Below are 23,761 nucleotides of genomic sequence, written 5' to 3'. Positions count from 1 at the left end.
ATATTGTGTCAGTGCCTTAGCATTTCTTTATTCCTGGTAGTAAGTAAGAAACTACGTTTTCATCATTTCAACCTCATTTATGGCTACCACGGTTAGCAACTATATTAATTGTCACTAGAAAACACAAGCTTGTGCAACTGATTAGTAGCTCTCAGGCTGATTACAGATGCATAGTGTTGTGCTATAGCAATTGGAACTCGACTTGTGTCGCCATTTACATGAAAGTGTCTAGGGATATTGAAATTGGAACCTTACATCAATCTTAGATGAGAGAATTTCGTTGACGAAAGCAGTTTAATAAAACTTTGTACGATGGAATTGGTAAACACACGGCAAGGTAAATGCTGCTTTATATATTTTTAAGTTACAATGGACATTTAGTGTGTACATCTATATGACGCGTTCTTGAAGATTATGAAGAAATAAGCAAGAAACATGTATGAAAACAATAAGTGAACAAAATATGAAAAAGTTAAATATTCACGTATTGTATAAAGGTTTGAAATGATAGAATATGTATGTATAATGCAAATATGTGTATATATTTGTATCGATTTCGTATTTCATATCTATTTGTTTATTTCATATCTATTTGATCATGACATTGCAAGTAGCACCGATACGCTTGAAGCAGAAGCTTTTAAAATCTGAAATGTAGTAGTGTTTTAAATTAGTAAAAACATTTCGTGTGTCTAAAAAAACTTCATTTTTAATATCTTACACTTGCAAAAACTTTCAAAGACAGATCGTTAAATTTTCCAATCGTTAAAGTCAATCGTTTTTGTGATCTCAATATTAAAATCAATAAAATTCTACTTTCACAAGGTTTCACGTCGTACCAAATAGCCTCGTAAGCTGCATTTGCGACTGATTTGCTCTGCAAACATAAAAAAAGAAGAATAATAAACAATAAGCAATAAGATGTCGTACACAACAATAAAATATTTAAGCAACGAATTAGAAATTAGATTGTCAAAAGAATCTGTGTTTCCTCAAGATTATATATTATTATGCAGAAAGATACATATAAAAAAAACAACTATAATATCTGTAACGTAAAAATCAATCTTTATAGATAAATAATTAATATTTATAGAAAAGTTTTAATTTAAACCTTATTACTAAGATATTCTCCAGCAAAACAGAAGATGAACGCTTCCAAAGTGATAGCAATGTAAAAAAATAAGGATTTCAATAACATGATGTAGCCTTTGTTAGCATTGATCGTCTAAAACATTGAAAGAAGATTTTATACGTACATTTAAAATGTTTAGCTTATTATATGCTAAATAAAAGATAAGAGTTATATAATTTTTTAAATCGCTTATTTGGCGTGAAATATTTATAAAAAATACTCACTATCACGATCACGAATGCTATGCAGCATATGACAAGCGTGTTCGTAAGAAACTGCATTAGTGCAATGTAAGAGAAAAGACTTTCGACATTGTCTGAAAATGCAATGACATTTTGATGCCTACGGATAATTGCGCTCTTCGCATCCTTGTACGATTTAGATTCGCAATCTTTTGAGAAGAGTTCGAGTAATCCTCGGCACACAATATCTATCTGTCCGCTTATATGAAGTACCTAAAAATCCAAAATTCCACGTTATACGGATGGACAGAATTTTTGCAGATACTGTAATTATTCTTGAATTATTTTGACACTAATGATCTAGTCAACACAATCAGTATAAATCCTCAATACCTAGACTTCTTAACAGATCAATTCAGATTCCCTTCATCGATCTTCAAACAAATTTGACAGTAAAATAAAATTAGGATTATTTTATATTTATACATTATTAAATAATATTTAATATAAAACATTAGAAGCAAATCAATCAGTAAACACATATGTGACATACTACGATGTAAAAAACGTGTAAATATGTAAATATACATGTTTACATAACTGTTATATAACATAGATGTAAAACGTGTATATTTACATCTATGTTATATAGCAGTTATATTTGATGTTTCCTAAACGAAAACTTACCAATGTTATGATAAACGCATCCAGCATCCCAATTACCGAGGCGTTGCTCAGCAACTGTACAAATTGAACAAACATCACGATTTCGTAAACAGGAGAGAATTCATAAACAAAAGGGAAATCCATCTTAAGAAAAAGTTGATTCTCCTCTTTGTCGGACCCTTTACCGATAGTATTATATTCCATTATAACGGAAACATAGACCACAACGGCCATTGCATATACCCCAATAATCAGCAACGAGCAACGATGAGAAAGATTTGCTTTACTTGTCATGATACGCACGTTGATGGCGGTGGTACCGCAGTTGCGCCAATCTTGTGACATTAATATTAAAATGTTATTAAACAGTCTGAAAAGATTATTATCATCAAATCTAGTGAAATTAATTCGCCATGCAAACTAATGAAAGTAATTTTGACAACAAAGTAAAGAATTAAATTACAAAATAAAAGAAAATTATAACTAAGAAAATTTCCTAAATACATGAAGATTAGATAAGAGTTTCTCCCAGAATTTTTCTTCATCAACCTTTTCTCTTAAAAAAAAAACTTGATTATTTGGCGATATTTCGGCAAAAGTTCAGCTTGTGTCTAAATGAATAACTAAACTCCTTACCTCTTATTTTGCCAGAGAATAATCAGCTTCAAACAGAGCAAACTGTAAGGCAGTGTGGTGCTGACGCTATCTACCAGATCGAGCAAATTAGCAGTTTGAATGCAGGCAGCGATATACCTGAGCTGGAATGTTTGAGCGAGACCTAAGGTGATCGTCCAAAAAGCCCGATATAAGATGTTGTAAGATCCCGGCCAAATCCCTATAGTGCGCAGTCCGAATTCAACCAGGGGGCTCACGGTGGTCGTTAAACCCATTTTACGTTAACTTCTGATTAGCAAGGCGACCCCGTATCCAGCGCGTTTGACAGTAAGCCTCTATCTTAATGCCGCGCTTAATAGCAGTCTTCGAAAAGTTAACACATTGTTACTACTGTAGTTTAAGACGACACAGAAATCTCACTATTCAACGCCAGGCAACGTCAAGTAATCCTCAAGAATTCTAGAGGGTTCATCGCCCAAGCACGAACCCGGTGACCGTCGGTCAGTCGAAATTATTCATCGCGCATGCATGAAGTATATTATAAGAGAAGAACACTGTATGACTATGATTTCGAGTTTGTCGAAGGAAAAAAATATATCATAGGTAACAAGTTTTGCGCTTCTCGAATGTTTCCAGGTGTACGATTGCAATGTTATTTGCTTTAAAAATGCAAAAGGTGCATTTCAAATAAACTTGTGCATCATGATACACTACGGAGTTATAATCAAAGGTAAGATAAAAAACTTCGCAAGGAAGGGAGTCGGATATCTTTCATTCAATCGATGAGTAGAGCATGACGCAGTGTTCTGTGCACAACGATCAGTGTCAAGAGTGCAGGCTTATCTAGTGCTGTGTGTGCCGTGTTCTTAAATAACAATTTATTACTCTATAATAGGTTAAGTTTATTTACTCGTAAAGAAAAGTGCTAATATAGTTTCTTGCAATGTATTTTGTTATAAAACAAAAAATTTTAATAGTTATAAATTGGTTTTCCTTTTTTTATCTTTTCTTTCGATAATCTTACCTCTATTCTAAAAACAAAATAAGTAACGAGAAATAAATAAAATCGGTTGCACAAATAAATACTTTTGCATTATATTTTAATATTTGTTTATATAATTTTTTCTACATTAATTAAAATAGTTTCGATTGGAAAGATTCATTGCACCGCAATGATTTAATTTTTCGACAAAAATCCATATCTGTACAAAATTTTTATTTTTTAATACATAGCATGTAACACCGATACATAAGATGCAGACGCCTTTATAATCTACAAGAAGAAAACGTTAAGTTAATTTTGTTTTGTAATAATAATTAATTCATACGCTTTTATAATAACAAAAAGAAAGTTGACATAAAATAAATATAACAAGAATTTAATTTTTTATTAAAAATCTTCTTGTCTAATGAAACTTTCTAATTAACAAATATGCTTAATTTATAATATTTAAGTAGAGGAGAAAATGGTATTATTGTTACCCATTTACATTTTACGCAATAATTTTGTTAAAAAGGAAAAATAGCGGTCATAAGTTACGTGTGGAGTGATGAAATACATGATATCTTATATAATTCACAATAAATTCTAAGAGCAACCGCTAAAATTATTTAGTTACAATCTGTTTAGATATTATAGGATTGTTACTGATCATTAGTGCTCATTAAGTTTTTATAAAAACTGAATTTTAGTTTTGCAAGTAGCAGCGACTTTTACAGGTGTATACTCTCTACGTAATTTTAAGAAATATATTAGATATTAATTTTTTAACTTTTATTTAGTTTGAAGACCTTGAGTGTGGCTTTCAAATAATGTAAGTGAATTTATTTTGTGCAGTAATGTGCGTATGAATTTGATATATAAAGTTATATCATATAGTGAGAGGGGGTCGTGAGATGACTGTACAACCTCGCAATAAATGTTGCATAGTGCCTACTAACAAAAAAATTATTTTAAAGAGTTATTTTTGAAGCCACATAAATTATTTTCAAAAATCTTTTTTTAAATAAAATATATTTTATGAAAGATTCACAAAACCTTGTTTTGTTGCGCTTATTAGTGTGTAAACAAATCTACAAAAAATCATTAATTTGTGATTTTATTATAATTAGAAATGCCTTTTATGACATTAAATATTAATATTCCACGATCTCCCTTCTATCTCACAAACATATCCTTTTTCCTTTTTTCCTCTTCAGTAAATTGTAAATTACGTTTATTCTATATTTAATTTGAACTATGAATTTCTACTTATATAGTAATTGGTAGAACTTCATGGCTAACAAACTAATATTGATAAGAATTGTGGTGCGTTAATATTTTTTGAATTATTTAGAAAAAGCAAAATAATATTTTGTTACCTCCTTCCTTCCTCTAAATATTATTTTATATTGAAACTTAACAATGTTTAACATTAAACAATAAGGATGAAATGATATATCTAATGTTTCTGAACGCAGCGCTGTAGAAAGAATCGATTTATTGAAAATTCAATTTATTTTGATATGAAAATCTCAGTAGTGCCAATAAACTTAGATGACCGTATTAACAAAATGCTATTGTTTAACTTAAAATATGTACAGCCAAATAAAAACTTAAACAACAAAAGAAACACTCGATTGTACATAATATTAGTGATAATACATTCAAGTTTAAAAAGAATGAGGAAGCATCCGAAAAAAATTTTTTATGTACAATTATATACATATAATTATACACAATTATGTATCAAATATGTCCGTATATATTAAAATATATATTATTTTATATAATTATGCATGAGTTTTATAACAATATACAATTATATATAACATATAATTATATAAACTTATATATGTATAATGATGACTGCATATAATTTCATGTAATTACTATAAACAATTATATTGCATCATATATAATTATATACGATTATATATAATTATATATAATTATATATCAGAATCAAGCATAATTATATATAATGATATATTATATTATAGATATTTTAATATATATGGACATATTTGATATATTACATATAACTATATATAACTATTTATAATTATATATGAAAAATTTTTTTACCGAATATATGTAGTTAAATGGTAAAATGTATCCTGAAAAAATTTCGAAAGCTTTAAAATAAAAATGCCTTGTAATAAATATCGGCTATTGGCATATTAACGCCACTACATAAGATTATTAAATAAATAATTCCATAAATAATTACTAAAATTTATCATCTAATTATAATACAAGTGATAATACAAGTAACCATAATACCTACATAACTCAAAATACCACCTTCTCCTCTATCGTATTATAATTATATCACTTTTATTATTAAAGGACCAATAATTCCAAAATTCTTACGCTCGTAAAACTCTCCAAAGATAAATCTATGAATTTTCCAGCTGTCATTGTTAATTCTTTTTGCGATCTTATTATCAATAAAAACAAGATTTTACTCTCCATAGGCTTCAATTCGTACCAAAGTGAATTATATGCCGCACAATATATACGTTTGCTCTAAAAGAGAAAAATAAAATATTAACAATAGATAAAACGTGCACAGTATATTTGTGCGATAATTCAGTTAATGACTTGAACTTTTTCCATTTCTTCACAGGAATCAATTGTTTCCATTATATCAATGTGATCCCAAAACTTGACTTTTCTGTTCCTTAATCTTACCTTGGAACTGAGATATTCGCCACTGAAGCAAAGTATAAACGCTTCTAAGTTTACGACGATGTAATAAGGTACAATCTTCATTATTACGATATTCGCCTCAGAAGAATCGAGCGACTATGAGATCAGAGACGAGATCCTTCGAACAAAAATCGCAAAATTCTGTTTGGGATGGAAGTACTGGATTACTTACGATTACAATTACGAATCCTAGAAAGCAAATAACAAACATGTTTGAGAGAAATTGCATCAACGCCATGTAACAGAATAGATCCTCGACATTATCCGCGAAGGCAATAATCCTTTGATGTCTATTCACAATAGACCTCAATGCAACCATACGCGAGACGTATTTGTCCTCAGCTACAGGAATTTCCAGCAATTCGTGACACATTATGTCGATCTGACCGGCAATGTGGAGTATCTAAAAGTGGTGATCCAGGATTGTCCCAAAGGTTACAACCTGTCAACGATCTAGGGCACGTTAGGGTTCTGTTAACTCAAATGTTTGACATTCAAATTCCCCCGTTAAAACAAAATTAATTTTTGTGGTGATGTAAAACATCATTAAAATAGAGTATTACGTATCATATTGATAATTACATAATGATAAGCAGGTAAGTTATAAAGTTTTTCAACGTATGTAACATCAATTTAATATTCGAGCACAATGTACCACAAACCTAATCCAATTCAGCACAACTGTCGAAATAAGTTAATTCTAAAAGTTGGGACGGGTGAAGGCAAACTTCTTGCAGGTACTGAAATTGGGTTCTTTCAAGTAGAAAGGCAATGTTTCTCGGTACAGAATCAACTTACTAACGTCACAATAAGAGCATTCAGCATTCCCGCTACGAGTGCCAACGTGAATTGCATAAGAAATTGCGTGGCCATGGTAATTTCGTAAAATGGCGAAGTACTACACTCAGACGGCAGTTGCATTTTGACAATAAATCCCTTCTCTTCGACAAGTTGCTCAGGGCCCGCTGTCTTTTGAATGATTACGTCACATACCCCAAATAAAAGTACCGTGGCCGTATACGCAGCAATGCTGCCTTTCGATGCTGCCTTTCGAAACTCGATGGGACAAAATTGCTTTGCTTATCATCAGCTGCAACTTTGTGTGAGCAGATTCGCACTCATTCCAGTCTTCAGCCATCATCGCAAGAATGTCACAAATGATACTGGATAATACATGTTAAATTAAGACATTTACGAAATATTTTTATTTAAAACTAACGTCTTTTGTAAGTTTAAAAAAGGTCTGGGAAAGTTCAAAAGTTCAAAAGAGATTGAATATGTTAATTTGAAAAATACATTAAACCCGTATCTCCTTTTCACCATGGCATTGCTAACATAAGTCCCCTGGCGAAAATAGTATGTTTATTAAACATTTATTGGAATAATTATAAGATGAAAATTTAAACGTGGAATTGTTTATGAGATGTTCGATAGTTGTTAGAAAAATGTTTTTAGAATGTTACAAATGTTCAGAGAACGTTTTATTAAAAGTGTTCTACGTTTTCAGAATGTTGCAAGTATTCAAAGGATGTTTTGCAAAACACTCTTTGAACATTTGCAACATTCTGAAAACATAGAACACTCCTCCAACATCTATGAAACAGTCGAGAACATCTCATGAACAATTCCATGTTTAAATTTCTATCTCGTAAACACTTTAATAAATGTTTCGAAACTCCAGTTAAACATCTACTCAACACTTAAGCGAACATTTTACAAACATACTATTTTTGCCAAAAGATCTTACCGTCCGTTCAGCCAAAAAAGGCTCAACTTAAAAAACAACAGACTGTTCGACAAGCATAGACTCATAGCTTGCATGACGTCCAGCAGAGAATCGGAACCGAGGTGAGTGAAGAGGTACCAGTACTGCAAGAGTTGCGAGATGACCATTGCAGTCATCCAAATAACTCGCATCAAGAATCTGCATGAGGAATCTGGCCAAACGCCGATAAACCGCAAAGTGAATTCCATCGGACCGCCGATGGTGCTCGTAGGTATCATCCTCTCCTTCTTTATCCGTGCTTCTCGATTAATTGACCGATTCCAACAAGCAGCCTCAACCACCGGCCGTCCCTCCGACCAACGTAGATTCGCAGTTCTATCACGTTTCTTCCGGGAAAGAAGATGGACCCTTCCTGATTAAGCGCAACCAGCACCGTGGGTCACGTGCTTGCGTACTCCGGGCACTGATGTCGGATAGAACCTCGCGGCTAGCTAAACGCCATGCTTCGCCATAAAAACTTTCCACGGGGTCTAGTTGATCTCATAGAGGCAGCGGATAAAGTGCTGCTTGCGCGGAACGACTACCGTCCGACTGCAATTACCGAAGGCCATTATACGAAGCGCACGTAAATGTGTAACGACGATCGTCGGAGAAAGGGACTATTGGAGGTAAGAGGTAAAGATAATCACGTGTATTTCGTCGTGCGTTACATCCTTCGCGATACCGCAAATATTACGAGACGTTTGCTTTTAAAAATGCACGGCCGTAATCTATCAAATTGCTTCGTGGACTCTCGAGCAATCACGTGGAAAATTAAAATACAATTGTCCGTAGATAATGAAATATAATAGTGAACCATAATAGTTCAGTTTGTCGTGTTGCGTCTGCTATAGATTACGGAGAATTCGTACGAGTGACGCCTTCGCATCAGTCGTCTAATCATTTCACTCTGACAGATAAATATTTCGAGATATTTTTTTAAAGAATCAAAATTTTTTGAATATTCAAGATTAAACGAACAAAACGTGAACTTTGTGCCTTCAAACATGATGTATTATATTTTTTCTGTTCAGTGTTCAGTGTTTTACTACTTAACTTGACGGAAAAAAATTGCACGAACCTAGATATAAGTATATGAAATTGAAGCTATGCACGTAATCATACATCTAAACATGTTTATTCTGGGCACGTATTATGCATTTGTTTGGAGTCAATTCCGATCGGAATTATTCCGTTTTTCCCTAAAGTTCTATTGTGTTTTCTAGAGAAAACGGAATAATTACGATCGGAATCCATTTCGAAGAATTCCATAATACGTGCCCTGCACGGCTACAATTATCGTACCAGTCGATTTCGTTTGTTTTTTCATAAGTATCATTGAAGATGATGTAGTAGTTCATGGATAAAATATTTTATTATAATATGTGAAGCATTGACACCCAGTTTGGTTCTCTTCCCTTCTTATTTGTCTTTTTGACTTATTGAGTCTTTGTTCTCCTATTTCCTCCTTGTTCCTCTCTTTGCTTTGTATAAATATAAGTTGGAAGAAATAACTTTTCAGAGGGAGTATTCCCTTGACTTCGATTTAAAACAGTTACAGTAAGTAAATAAATATTGATAGGTTTGCATGATTCACGGCTGTGAGAACTTCACCTCTGGTTCCACGATGATGTAACGTGACAATTTCCCAACGTGTGCATGCAGCGGCAGCCGTTGCCTTCGCTCCTAAAGTTACGTCACGTAATAAATTTTATCCGTATCAGCGACAGTGGATGTGCCACTTCCGGACGAGCGCAGATGTAAGATTCGCTCGTATCTCACGTAAATGTACGAATGTGTACCGTAGCCGTTTTGAAGGGAAACGATATCGCGCGAAACAATCCCTTCCGAAGAGATAGACATCGCAATGATAGACATCGTTTCCGTCATGTTTTTCCAGTGAAAATAAGAGGAACTTACGGCGCGGATGTAAAATTGTAATGCGAACGTCCTCGATGAGAATAGACTCGATTTTCACGATAAAAAATTCCAACAATATTTCTCCGCTGTACGTTCTTGCCGCACATTTCGCAAACCGACGACGGCCTTCGCTCGATATTATTAAATTTATCTTTCGAGATGATAACCACCCGAGAGGAGAAATCGCAAGTATGCCAAGTTACGCTCGCTTGTTTTAAAGTGTATCATAATCATTCCTATAAATCATCCTTACAGTTAAGTTATTGCAAACTACAGACGTTCGGTCATCATCCGCAGTCTCATAGGAAATCATGATGCCGGCACGTAGGAAAATGTTGCGAACAAACACGAAATAATGCGAGCCGTAAGAATTTACGCGCGCTTTGGGACGCGAATTTCAGTAGAAAAACAAGATCGAACAATATCGAGTCATCGATATCAACTGGATGAAAATGTATGTTATCTATAAATCTAGAATAAAAAGGTAAGCGTGCATTTGTATTGAATACAAATATTTCGCAAGAAATATATTTCTCAATTTTCTATGCATTTTTATATAATTATATTTATTTTAAATTTAATTCTTGGATTCTCTCTCTCTCTCTCTCTCTCTCTCTCTCTCTCTCTCAGCACATAGTAATTCATCATTGTAAAAAACAACGTTAAAAAATGCCCTTTTTTGTCCATTAATGGAAACGTAAAAAACAGTAAATCTTACAGATTTCGACGTGCTAAACATGTTGGTGATATTAGTTTTCATTAAAAATATGGGGAACTTCGTCATTTTTTAGATTAAAAATCCTATTTTTTACTCTCTCCATGATATACAATTTTGAATACGAGTGAGTTATTTCATGTGAAACTTACTAGTATGCAAAAATTTCTAATATTGTTGAAAAAAATACAATAAATAAAATTAATTTGAAATAAAAGATACAAAATGACGGATGTCATTTGGTCATTTTTTGCTGTCATCAATTATAATTTAATAATTATTGTGAAACTCCTTATTCCTAAGTAAATGAGATCATTTCGTGTAGTAATAAGAATAATATCGTTATAAAAATAATGAATGTCGCAAATAAGGTGGAAAATAAGACGCGATCGACCATCTCAAGCAGCAGAGCTATCCTCGATCATCTACCCCTCTCCACATGCCGTAACGCCCGCCATTTTGTATCTTTTATTTCAAATTCATCTTGTTTATTAGATTTTTGTTCAACTATGTTAGGAAACTTCGCATACTAAGTTTCACATTTAATAATTTTACTCGTATTCAAAATCATATATCATGGAGAGAATAAAAAATAGGACTTTAACCTGAAAAATGACGATTCTCCACATTTTTAATGAAAATTAATAGCAACATCGTGTTCAGCAGGTCAAAACCTTTAAAAAATTCGGTACGTTTTTTACGTTTCCATTAATGGACAAAAACCAATCTTTTTTAACATTGTTCTTTAATATTTAAAACTTCAATATACTAATTAATAAAATAATATTATAAATAAATTAAAAAGCTCAAGACGTACTTAAGTTTTAAAAGAAATGTAATATAAAAGATAGAGATACCAAGAGATATCTTGTATATTTCTAAAAATCAAGTTTCATATTGTTGTTATACAAATAATTTTCCTCTTTTAATCATATAAATCACGATAAAATTTTGAAGATATTTTGAAACTTTTAGAAAACATCAAATGAAATTTTTCATTCACAGAAAATTGAAGAATTTTTATCGCCGCTCCATCGTCTAGAAAAATCTTGAATGTGGAGAAAAAGATTTGATTATTGTGAAAAAGGACAGTAACGAAGGTAAAAATTACATTCCATAGCAATAAATTTCATTGTATACATATATATATATTTTAAAAATTTTTTTATCTCTCTGTATAAAAATATAATATAATCTACAAATTGATTATTTATACAAACTCTATCAAAAAGTAATAACAACAGCACTGTTACACAAGCGCTTCAAAAGCGTTTCTCCGAGAGAAACGTTTTATCTAACAAGAGTCTCTCGCAAAGAGAGAGAACACAAAAACATTTTTGAACTTTTTATCAAATTACATGTTCTTCTTTCGATTTATTCAACAATACATGCATTTCAATACGCATTATCCCAATAGAGGATAAATCCTGTAAAGAATCCCATACAAATTTTATAGAAAATGACTCTCAATTAAATTGCTTTAAATTTTAATATTTAGTAGTTCATATCAAGTTAATTAAAAATTCTCACAACTCTCCAAATGCCTTAGTTTTTACTCCAGAACCTTTGAAGGGTCATCACATCTTATACAAAAGAATAGTTAAAATTAATCTTTTTACTAACATTAATTATGAATAATATCACTGTATAATATATATATATATATATATATATATATATATATATATATATACATACATACACATACACGTTATGAACAACATATTAACTATATCCTTCAATATCATCGAATATTGAAGTCAATATTAAATGCAGCACATAGACATAAAAAATAAATCTTAATAAGCGAGAATTGATATTGAAATTGAATTAAAGTAAAAGGTTCATTTAAGAGTAATTATATTATATATAAGAAATAAAGAGAATCAAGCAAATCACGCTAAAAAAATGAAAAAAAAAACTTGTCATGTCCACGTCGTTTATTCCGAGCAATTCTGAAAATGGGCGAAAAACTAAAATCATAAATGTACACTTACAGATACATGAATAAGTGTGGTAAAAAAGATTTATTTCAATTTTTCTGTATTTTATCATATTAAATATAAAGATTTTTCGAAAATCATGGACCAGAAAGGCATTCGATGATTAATGGCCGTGAACATTTTTAATCAGCTTAACATGAATTATAAAATATTAAAATGTGAAGCAATTTGATCAACAGCTACTTAGTAAGATTTGTGCAAAGATCTCGCTCCAAATAATCAAAAAATTACATATGATAGATATATATTGTATATAAAGTATGTTCGGGCAGCATGTTATCAGCACTATTAATACATCATTCTATTTTTATTATTTATTCAAACATAAAACAAAACAAAAAAAATATCTCAATAACGCTGATAGTGTGCTCCTCAAACGCACCTATAATATCTTGAAATCGTTATATTACTCATTTGCTACAAGACATAACTTAAGAAACAAAATTTTCCAGTTTGAATGCTTACAATAATTTTCATTTTATATCATTTTTTAATGTAATTCTGATATAACGATTTTGATCTGGCTAATGATAAAAAATAAAAATTTTATTCTTTTTGATGAGAATTCAAAATTTTTTATTGAATTCTCATCAGATTTCCTATTTTCTTACAGATATTGTTGATTTTGCAGATGTTGTGTTATTGTAACAAATGAGTATTATAAATAAGTGATATGTGCGCAAGCATGGATAAAGAGATAGATCGTTCCATTTCTATCAAATCATAATTAATCCATATGTAATTGTATTAATTCATTTGGAAAATAATTACACCATTCATGTAGTATTTATCAATTTCCATAATTATACCGCAGCATGTGATCAAAACTTGATTATGAGGCTGTAATAATACTTCCAGACAATTAGTCAAAAAGTGTATAAAACCGATTTTGAACAGTAAAATAATAGGAGCCGTCGAATTATACAATCAATCAATCACCAATTGATCAATTGAGGTATTTTACATGCCATTGTAAGCTGGCCCGCCCCCACCTTCCGGTACGACCCAATTGATGTTCTGACTCGGATCCTTGATGTCGCAGGTCTTACAATGAATACAATTCTGCGCGTTGATCTGCAATCTTTCACCGTCTCCGCTTTCTAATGGCACAAATTCGTAGACACCTAAAACCAAATTGCACACATGTGTTTTGGACATAGGTACAGAACAAACTGCCGTCACATATCTTCTCCAATAATTATGATGGAGAGTTGAAGATACATTCTAAAAGCACCAAGCATCTCCCCAGCTAAATCACAAAAGATAATTACTGATTATAATAACATAAGTAACTTATTAGATATTCTTGAAAACCGATCGTTTGGCTGTTTTACTGAAAATGCTAATAATGTCACAATGTGTAGGATAATTTATTCAGCTCGATTTATTCAGTAGACGCATATATCCTCGACACTCTGCAGAGTGTGAGATTTACGTCGCGAAGGTCACACTGTGCCCTCGGCCAGACAGTCGATAACCTGGTCCCCACCATCTTCCAGACGGAGCAGCTATCTTGTAGAAAAGCTCCCAGACGAATTCCTCGCCGAGTTGCCAGGAGCAAGTGAAAGGAAACAGAAAGACACACCCCGGAGACGCGGGAACGAAAAGCACGGAAATGAAGAAAGAATGCATCGTAAAAATCAAAGGTTCAAGAAACAATAGTGAAAGGATAGACGCATAAATTTATTTGCTTCGAAGGCATTTATGTGACACGATAAGATACAAGAAGCTCCATACAAGCTTTCAACCATGAAGTTTAAATTAAGAAAAAAATATAGTGTAATTTTAAATAATATTAATTTAAAACTCAGAAAATTTTGAGAATTTAATAAAATAATGAAATCTTCCCATCTAAATTTCCTAATAAGTTTTAACTCTAAAGTTCTATACAAATTAAATTTTAAGATACTTAATGGTTAAAAATTGCAACAAATTATAATTATAAAAAAATAAATCTTAAGTTCATTGACAAATCTGTAAATTAATTATATCTTATTATAGTCCCACTTTTAATATTACTTTTTGTAACGTATACATATATTTGTAATATATTAATTTTTTTTTTGTAACAACGTTCAAAAAAATCTAATTACATATTTCTAATTTTATCCTTCATATTTTAATTAATTTTGCAAATTACGAATGCACTAGTTTTGTATCTCTCATGTAACAGCAATACCTTTCTGATTTTCCACAAAATTATATCATTAAATTTTACAATAATTACAGTTATCTTGTACGCTATGCAGAAATTGTACCGTTAAACTTATATATTTATAAGAAATATATTCAATAATCAATAATATATAATAAAAATAAAGATATTCAAATAAAAATTCAAATTTTCGAACTATACTTGATTAACAAGTAAACAAGTGTAATTTATATTTCTCTTGTAGGAAAATTATTCTATATTATAAATACATTTATACAAGGTATCCGGAAAGATCGGGATTAAACTTTACAACGTGTTAATGAGATCGAATAAATGAAAATCCGCTGCTTTATTGAAAAGACAAGTTAAAGACATTTAAAGATTTTCATCAATTGTTATAATAATTACAATAACTGTTCAAAAAATATTTGAAAGAGTTCAGCAGTCATTAGTTCGACAAAACTTACATCCTTACAAAAGTAAGAATTTTCAAACATTCATCATAATTATTATTACAACAATTGATCAAAATCTTAGAACATTCATCATTGTTCAATAAAGCATTTTCGGATATCATTATTTTTATACATTTTTTTCACCTACTCAATGTATAAGTTTGGCCTCAATCTTTTTAGATATGCTGAATAATGTACTATGATATAATAGTAAAACAAAAAATTTTTGAAGAATTGTTAATACATATTCAATTACCATTTAGAGTACTTTTATTGTTTCAGGATTAATACAATACAGGAAGATTCTCAAGGAACAGAGAGATAGAGAAAGGACGGTGAGGTTGTTGGCCGGAGCTGCAGGGTGCTGTTCGATTTTGGGGATTGAGCTTGGTCCGGGGTTGTCTAGCCATGCGGGGGTTGTCCGGGTGGCTCAGGTTCAAGGACACAACGGTCGATAAACCCCCGACAAGACTGGAAAAAGGGAGAGGGGGGAGGACGTGGCTCGAGAGCGGAAGTGGAAGGAGCTAGATTGCCTGCAGACTGCGAAAATTTATTGCGAACAAAATTGATCTCTCTTCATATTAATACCTTTCAAATGCTGAATAATTTTGCAGGTAAATTTTTCGCAGAAAATAAGCATATATTTAAACAATTATTAAAATCATAAATGAGAATATTAAAAATTCAGTTGATTCATATAACAGATATATAACATTTCATGCTGATGCACCATTAAATTTTAGTAATACATTTGGATTTAATTTTTATTAAATAAATATATAACGGACAATAATGCGTTCAGGAAAATGTAAAAAATTGTTTTAAAATTATTTGTTAAATATCTAAAAATGAAATAGGACACGAACAGCATAAAATTACACGAGATAGATATCAAAGTCTGCAATGCGGTAAATATATTACTTATTCATTCACAATATAATGAATTTCTCGGTTTGCGCTAACAAAATAAGATCATTATCACCAATAGAGCAAATTGATTAGTATTTTCAACATTTATCAAAGAAAGATATTGTAGGAAATATCATCGTATTATAATTTTCAAATCGTGCTAAATAAATAAAATATGAAGAAGTTGTATACTTATTAATAAATTTGTATGACAAATCGTTGTTAATATACAATAATTATTAATTAACGCTTTATTTATCAGTAGTAGAGAACAATTTATTTAAAAACAATATTTGTATTTTTTTGAGATAACTGTACCCTACATTTAATGTAATTACTTAGAAATTAATTAGAAATAGCAAGTATAAACTGTACCTTATACTTGCTATTTCTAATTAATTTCTAAGTAATTACACGGTGAATTGAACAAATAATGCTAATATGTCGTATAAGCTATCAATGAGACTTGTTTGGTTACAAGCAATTTGTGGTCAATTGTTAAATAAACTGCTCACTTTGCATATTTTGTTGTTGGCAGTAAAGTCAAAAGTAAAAATTTCTTAATTGTGTTTCTCATGATCAAAATATTTCGTGAAAAAAATTACTACTTTCTATAACTATCAAGTGATGGATTAATCTCTACAGTTCATGTTATTGTTAACTCTATATTTATATCTTATAACGCTATATTTAATTTATATTTTCATCATAACATCTTGTTTATAATTAAAAAAAGGAAATTTTTTGATTCTACGATAGAACTAATATGATCAATAATGAGTACACACACAATTGTAATGTTTTTTCAGTACTTTAATTACCTTATCATAAATTTTAATCTATTAAACTGTGATTCATAAACTGGTTTTAAGGGAGAAAAGTTAAGATAAGGCAATTGTTTACTAAATGAATTGTTAATGAAAATAGTTCTTTATGTACTCTTTTATGTCGATATGTCAATATATTAATAAACTTATAAAGTTATGTAACTTATACAGTTATGAATCACTTTATTATCTATTTTTTAAACATTTTTTATAAAAAAAGAGACAAACATTATTAAACTATATTGTGTACATACCCAATACACAAATGTTATTTTTTCTTTACTGTACCAACGTAAATATTTGAAATTATCCCATAGTTTAGAAACATATTTTACTTTGAATCTGATGATCAATTTTTAATTTTGGATTTAACAAAAAATTAGAAAAAAATCGCAAAGCTTAGGGGTAAACCATATAGGGTACAGTTACTGCCTTACTTTTATCAAAAAGTGTAAAATTAAAAAATTAACTTAAATATTAAAAAAAATAAAACATCAAGAAATAAAACAAATACAATTAAAGATTTATGAAAACTAAATATTAAAAAAATATGTGATGAGGACAAATTTAGACTTGATCATACTCTTCTATATCTCATTCATGATTTTAGAAATGTATACTTTTTTCTTGAAATAAATTTTACTAAATATATATACGCGCAAAAACAAATCTTAGTATATATTTTATGATTATGTTAAAGTTAGTTTATTGAATAAAACAGCTTGATCTTTTATTTAAAAAATCAAACAGACTCTCTCTTAGGCAGACTTGCCTGGCTTTGAAATCAATCGCCATAGATTATAACAAATATGTTTAATAAATTAAAATCATCTATGTTTATTAGATCAATCTGTTACATAATTCACAAAAATAGAATATACCTAACATAGAATCAAGCAGAATGTATAAATATTAGTAATCACAATGCATTAATTAAAATATAATTATGCAATAAATTGACTTACCAGCAGGACAAAATCGACCTTCCGGACCATCAAATTCAGATAAGTTTCTCTTTACTGGAACAGTATCATCCATCAAAGTCAAATGAACTGGTTGATCGGCTTCGTGATTGGTACCGGTTAGAGCTACCGATGACAGAAGATCGAAGGATACCTCATTATCTGGTTTGGGGTATTCGATTGGCGTAGATTCAGCTGCGGATTTCAATTTCTTATGATCAGGACCTGCAAACATACGAGAAGTATCAAAAGATTTAAAATATTATATTCGAAATTAACGTTTGCAATATTTTTGAGGAAACCTCTTCTAAAGTTTGCATACAAATCTTTTCTTACCTCCATGGGACAAAGTCCACGGCTCTCTACCGCCTAGTAACATGGAAAAACCAGAGTACATTAAACCGCCGAAAAGTCCAAGAGAATTGTGAAAGCTAGGCCTCATATTTCTTACAGCTTTCAATTCTTTATAAATCCAACTATTTTTTATTTTATCTGTGTATGTTTTCGGTTCTAAGCCTTCCGTCGGTGAAGTATTACTTTCTGCGTCTATGATCGCTTCAATAACACTTTCTGCAGCTAGCATGCCACTTTTCATGGCATTATGAGTTCCTTTAATTTTGGGCACATTTAAGAAACCTGCCGTACATCCAATGAGACAACCACCAGGAAACTGAAGTTTAGGAATAGATTGGAATCCACCTTCTACCAATGCTCTAGCGCCATAAGCTATTCTAAAATTAAAAGTAAATGTAGAGAATACAAATAAGCACAATTAAAATCTCTTATAAAAAACACCAACCTTTTTCCTCCTTCAAATGTTGGTCTAATACTAGGATGTTGCTTAAACCTTTGAAACTCTTTAAATGGAGATAGATAAGGATTAGTATAATCCAATCCTACGACAAAGCCTACTGCAACCAGAGGTGTTTCTTCATTCAAATGATAAAGAAATGATCCACCATATGTATTCTTATTAAGTGGCCAGCCAACTGTATGTTCCACTGCTCCAGGTCGATGTTTGCTTGGTTCTATTTCCCAAATCTTTCACAAAATATTTTATTTTAGAATATAATTCATTTTGGATTTATAATTTTTTATCTTTTTTTGTTGTAATTTGATGATAGTTACCTCTTTTAATCCAAGACCATATGTTTGCGGTTCACAGTCTTTCCTAAGATTCAATTTCTTTGATAGCTGTTTTGTCAGATGACCATGACACCCTTCTGCAAATATGGTACATTTGGCATGAAGCTCCATACCGCGTTCGAACGTATCTTTGGGTGAGCCATCTTTCGCAATACCAACATCATTTGTGGCCACTCCTTTAACGGATCCATCCTCATGATATAAAATTTCTGCTGCCGCGTAACCAGCATATATCTCAACCCCAGCAGCTTCTGCTTGCTCACCAAGCCATGTTACCACATGGCCTAATCTATAAGCAAAAATGCACATATTTACTGTTGATACAAATGTATGCGTCCCTCATTTAAGAATCTGTCACTACATCCCAATCAGAAATAATTCCTCAAAAGGATGTTGCTTTGATGTCAAAAATAAAAGATAAAAATTTTTTCAATTTCTATTGATTATGATAAATTTGTTTTACAATTTTAATTAATATTCGAGTTTAAAGTAAATTCTTGAATCGATCTTCCAAAACAATAATTGGAATCTTGTGTGATATATCAACGTATATTGGTACATCACACAGCACAGATTTCTTAGAGACATCTATGTATTTATTCAAAGGATATCCTTATTAGAATAAACTGTATATCAGATCTAATTAGATTCCAATATTGTTTTGGAAAATTGATTTAAGAAATTACTTCCAACTCGAAAATTAATCAAATTATAAAATAAAAAAAATTTTTGAAGGTTATCACCTTTTACTTTTGAAGGAAAATTTCTGACTGGGATTAAATTTCGCTCACCTTACTATGTAATTCCCGTGATTATACATTGGCATCCCCTTAAAGATAGGTATAGATATCCGTTTCTTTTCTGTAAGAAACGCAAATTTATCTTCCGTAACAGGAGTATTCAGTGGTGCACCTAATTCTTTCCAATTTGGAAAGAGCTCGTTCAGGGCAATTGGGTCTAAGCAAGCGCCACTCAGAATATGTCCACCAATTGCAGATGCCTTTTCAACAAGAGTAACCCTGAGTTCTTTGCCATGTTTCTCAGCTAATCTACGGGCCTGAATAGCTGCTGATAACCCCGCTGGGCCGCCACCAATAATTAGAATGTCGGTTTGGTCCACATATCTTTCCATGTTCACGTCTGAATAAAAGAAAACATTTTTATTATATTATCTAAATTATTTTAGTAAATAAGTAAAGGCGAGAGACATACCTTTCCATCTTGAATCTGTCTCTCTAGGCTTCACTGTATAATGAGTGGTGATCTGAGGAAATTTGGCATCTGAGTAGGCCCTCTGGAAAACCTTTTGCAACCTCTGTACTGCCAAAATACAACCAAATTAAAATTAAAACATAAAAATTTCTGCATTCAAATTGAAGCATTTTATTATGTACAGTTAATCTTGTGTTTACATAAAAATATACTTGGATAAAAGAAATCTCTTTTAAAATTTTGAATTCAAATATATTTCAAATTTTCAAAATTTAGTTTATTTACGCACATGTGCAATTGATACATTGATACATCAATCACCAAATTCTTATAGTTGCATTTTTTTTACAAAACAAAAGTAATATTTTTTCTCCTGTTTTTATTTATTTTAAATAAAAGTATATATTTCTACTAGCACAAACAAAAATTTATTTTCATAACTGACAGTTTCTTTGCAAACTTTTAGAGCACTTAAAAATAAAAGAACTCGCTTACGCACTTTAGAGAAAAAAAAACGGAGACAAAAAATATAGAACAAGTGTAGAAAGTGGACCTTTGAACACTTAAAAGATATTTATATATCGTGGGGGCAAAGGGCAATTGTATTTGTATACCTAGTTTACTTATCACGTAATGAAATCTCTCCAAAATTAACACTTGATGTCCATGAAACAAAAGACAAAAACTCGAAAAATACAAATTAAACAACGCTAGTATTTATTCCAGGCAATAAACATTTATTAAAGAAATGTGTAGACACGATTCACAATCACAAAACTAGCAATAAAAATATTTACATACAATTGTAAAATATTTTTTGATACATTGAATGCATTCTTTAATGTTACATAACACGCAATACATTTTATAAATCGTTAATCATCGTTAGTTAATGCATCTTTGATGAAGCTTTGTTATTGTGAACAATCGCTCATTCTTCGAAAACGAAATAGTCGGCGAATTCTAAACAGTACAGCTGTCGTGTTGTCAATCTGTCGCGATAAGGTAACACGTGGATGAAAAAATTTGATGATATCGAAGCACTTACTGGTGCCGGACGCATTAAACATCACAGAAGCCATAATTGCGCACAGGCAACGTACGAACTACCGATTGACACAATCAAACGGCAACCTAAAAATTATATAAAAAGCAGAGAGGAACCTGAGAGCGGCCACGGCGGCCTTTTTCCTATAACGCTTCGAAACTCCCGTACACTAGTGACGCACATCTATTCTGGTCAGAATGGGAACTACGTGTCACATCCATTTTGCAACCCGCTGTTAAAAACAGTGTGGATGTTAGCACGGACAACAACCCACGTCCATCTCTCGAGAAATGGATGTAGGTTGTTGTCCGTGCTAACATCCATTTTGCTGCAAATAAAATCTGACGCGTATCGCGTATGTTGCATCCAGAACAGGGGTCGAGAATGTGCACAAATGATTAATTACGTCTACTTTGGCGTAATTTTTTATTTATTATAGTCTGAATTATTTACATTAACATTGATATTAATACAAATCAATACGTTTATGCCCATATTTTGCACAATCATATTTTTACTTAAAAAAGATGTTTAATAGTAACAGAGAGAATTTGGTTCTTTAATAAAGAAACATTCATTTTACGCAGTACTTAAAAAATAATTGTAATTAATATCGCATCATATGATGAAGAAGAAATAAATGTCTTTCCACGAATAAATATACCATCTTTTTATTTTTACATAATTCTTTATTATTTAAATGTCTTCAAATTATGCTTTTGAAAAAATTAGCTTTTTTAATTTTTTTAAATCTTGACGCAATTCTCTCTCTCTCTCTCACTCTTTCTCTCTTTCTCTTTTAACGTGATTGTCCTTTAATTGTTTAGGCCTTCAGTTAGAGAGAGAAAGCATCGCGGTGATAGACATGGAGCAAGCGGCGATGTTATCTCTATGGATACCCTCCTCTTCACTCCCCTCTCGGTCCCATCACGTTTTCTGTGCTACGTTTAGGCCGTAAAATTCAGAAAGAGGATTTCGGACGATTTCTGCGCAGGGACGTAGAGAGACTAGAAAGCGCCCACTCTTTTTTTATTATGTTACAATGGCATATACATGCATACGCATGATTTACAAATGACAATACGCGCGATTAATATGGCACAATAAATAATAATAATAATAATAATAATGTAATAAAAATCAATGAAATATATGGATACTTGAGTATTATTTTTATTCTCTAACTTACAAACGTGAAGATTATTGATCTGATTTTAATACAACCTTTCAACAGTTTTTACGAAATATCACGTAAAGATTAATCAAAACTTTACAAAAAAAATTAATTAAGAATTATATAATAATATACGATATAAGGTATTAAAGTGTTAATCAGTAAAGTAACGGATTTTAATCAAATTCTTCTCGATATTAATCGATGGCAAGTGTGGAAATGATGGAAATGAGATGGCAATGGGATGGAAATATTGGAATGAATGCAATGATGTTAATGGAATGGCAATAATGGAAATGATGACAATGACAATATATATAGCCTGACGGCAATGACGGCAATGGTGGAAATGATGGCAATTATGACAATGTTCTCGATGTTAATGATGGCAATGGAATGGCAATATGGAAATAGAATCGCATAATGAAATGAATGCAAAGATGGAAATGTTATCAAAAAAATGGCAATGATGGCAATAATAAAAATGATGGCAATGTCGGCAGTGGCGGCAATAGCGTAATAATAATGGCGTAATAATAATGGCAATGATGAAAATGATGGCAACGATGGCAATAATGACAATGATGGAAAAGATGAAAAATAGGCCATCCCATTGGATGGCATTGATGGAAAGAATGCAATTATGGAAAGAATGCAATGATGGAAATTATATCAATTAGATGGCAATGATAGCAGTGGCGGAAATGGTGGTATTTGTGACAATGACAGTAATGGAATAAATGCAATGATGGTGTAATAATGGTAATAGAATGGCAAAAATGGAAATGATAAAACCCACATAGAACTAAAACCTCCAATGGACGTCTAATGGACGTCTGCCGTGGAAGTTCGAATCTTCCAGTGGACGTCCCATGGATATCCAATGGACGGCCACTAGGCATCCACAGTTCCGCATTGCGCACGTCCATTGGACGTCCATTAGACATTAACAACGGATGTCCGTTAGACGTTACGTGGATTATTAATAAAGGGTTCATAGAGCCTTAATGGATGACAAACCGACGTCACGTGGATTATTAGTAGAGGCTTTATGGAGTCTCAGCAGACGTAATTTAGATTATTAATGGACGTGTACCGTGGAGGTTCGGACCTTCAGTGGACGTCTTATGGACGGTAAAAAAAATTTTTTCTTAACAAATTTTATTATTTTTATAGCT

General features: G+C 31.4%; 2 protein-coding genes, 2 long non-coding RNA genes and 1 pseudogene across 8 annotated transcripts in view; 2 read left to right on the top strand and 3 right to left on the bottom strand.

Moving 5' to 3' along the window:
• LOC120358867 overlaps positions 1–18,797 on the top strand; it is a 34,574-nt gene extending 15,777 nt beyond the window's left edge. For 2 of the 5 annotated variants that reach the window (XR_005575743.1, XR_005575741.1), the window contains 9 exons: positions 8,126–8,285; positions 8,350–8,686; positions 9,640–9,817; positions 9,958–10,166; positions 10,233–10,461; positions 11,698–11,792; positions 14,195–14,341; positions 15,588–15,919; positions 18,010–18,797. This is a non-coding gene — a long non-coding RNA (uncharacterized LOC120358867). Of the gene's footprint in view, positions 1–8,125; positions 8,286–8,349; positions 8,687–9,639; positions 9,846–9,957; positions 10,167–10,232; positions 10,462–11,697; positions 11,793–14,194; positions 14,342–15,587; positions 15,920–18,009 lie in introns of all 5 variants that reach the window. The other 3 variants (XR_005575744.1, XR_005575742.1, XR_005575746.1) reach the window with 3 other exon arrangements.
• LOC105192973 (odorant receptor 4) lies at positions 522–2,873 on the bottom strand. Its single transcript, XM_011157279.3, has 6 exons — positions 2,620–2,873; positions 2,005–2,353; positions 1,360–1,590; positions 1,115–1,228; positions 722–877; positions 522–647 (listed from the first exon to the last, which is right to left on the bottom strand). The coding sequence occupies exons 1-6, from the start codon at positions 2,871–2,873 to the stop codon at positions 597–599; spliced, it is 1,155 nt and encodes a 384-aa protein (XP_011155581.2). The 3' UTR covers positions 522–596.
• On the top strand, positions 2,787–3,586 carry LOC120358868. Its single transcript, XR_005575747.1, has 2 exons — positions 2,787–2,925; positions 2,995–3,586. It is a non-coding gene; the product is annotated as an uncharacterized LOC120358868 (long non-coding RNA).
• LOC105193410 lies at positions 3,682–8,351 on the bottom strand (annotated as a pseudogene).
• Positions 11,820–21,568, bottom strand: LOC105192969 (electron transfer flavoprotein-ubiquinone oxidoreductase, mitochondrial). Its single transcript, XM_011157266.3, has 8 exons — positions 21,410–21,568; positions 20,362–20,469; positions 19,941–20,289; positions 19,132–19,438; positions 18,803–19,044; positions 18,340–18,734; positions 18,007–18,228; positions 11,820–13,819 (listed from the first exon to the last, which is right to left on the bottom strand). The coding sequence occupies exons 1-8, from the start codon at positions 21,441–21,443 to the stop codon at positions 13,656–13,658; spliced, it is 1,821 nt and encodes a 606-aa protein (XP_011155568.1). The 5' UTR covers positions 21,444–21,568; the 3' UTR covers positions 11,820–13,655.
• Between the last annotated feature and the right edge of the window lie 2,193 nt (positions 21,569–23,761).

This window comes from Solenopsis invicta, chromosome 10 (genome assembly GCF_016802725.1).
Source record: "Solenopsis invicta isolate M01_SB chromosome 10, UNIL_Sinv_3.0, whole genome shotgun sequence".
NCBI lineage: Eukaryota > Metazoa > Arthropoda > Insecta > Hymenoptera > Formicidae > Solenopsis > Solenopsis invicta.
Note: the sequence above shows the minus strand (reverse complement) of the source record. Positions and strands in the feature narration are given on the sequence as shown.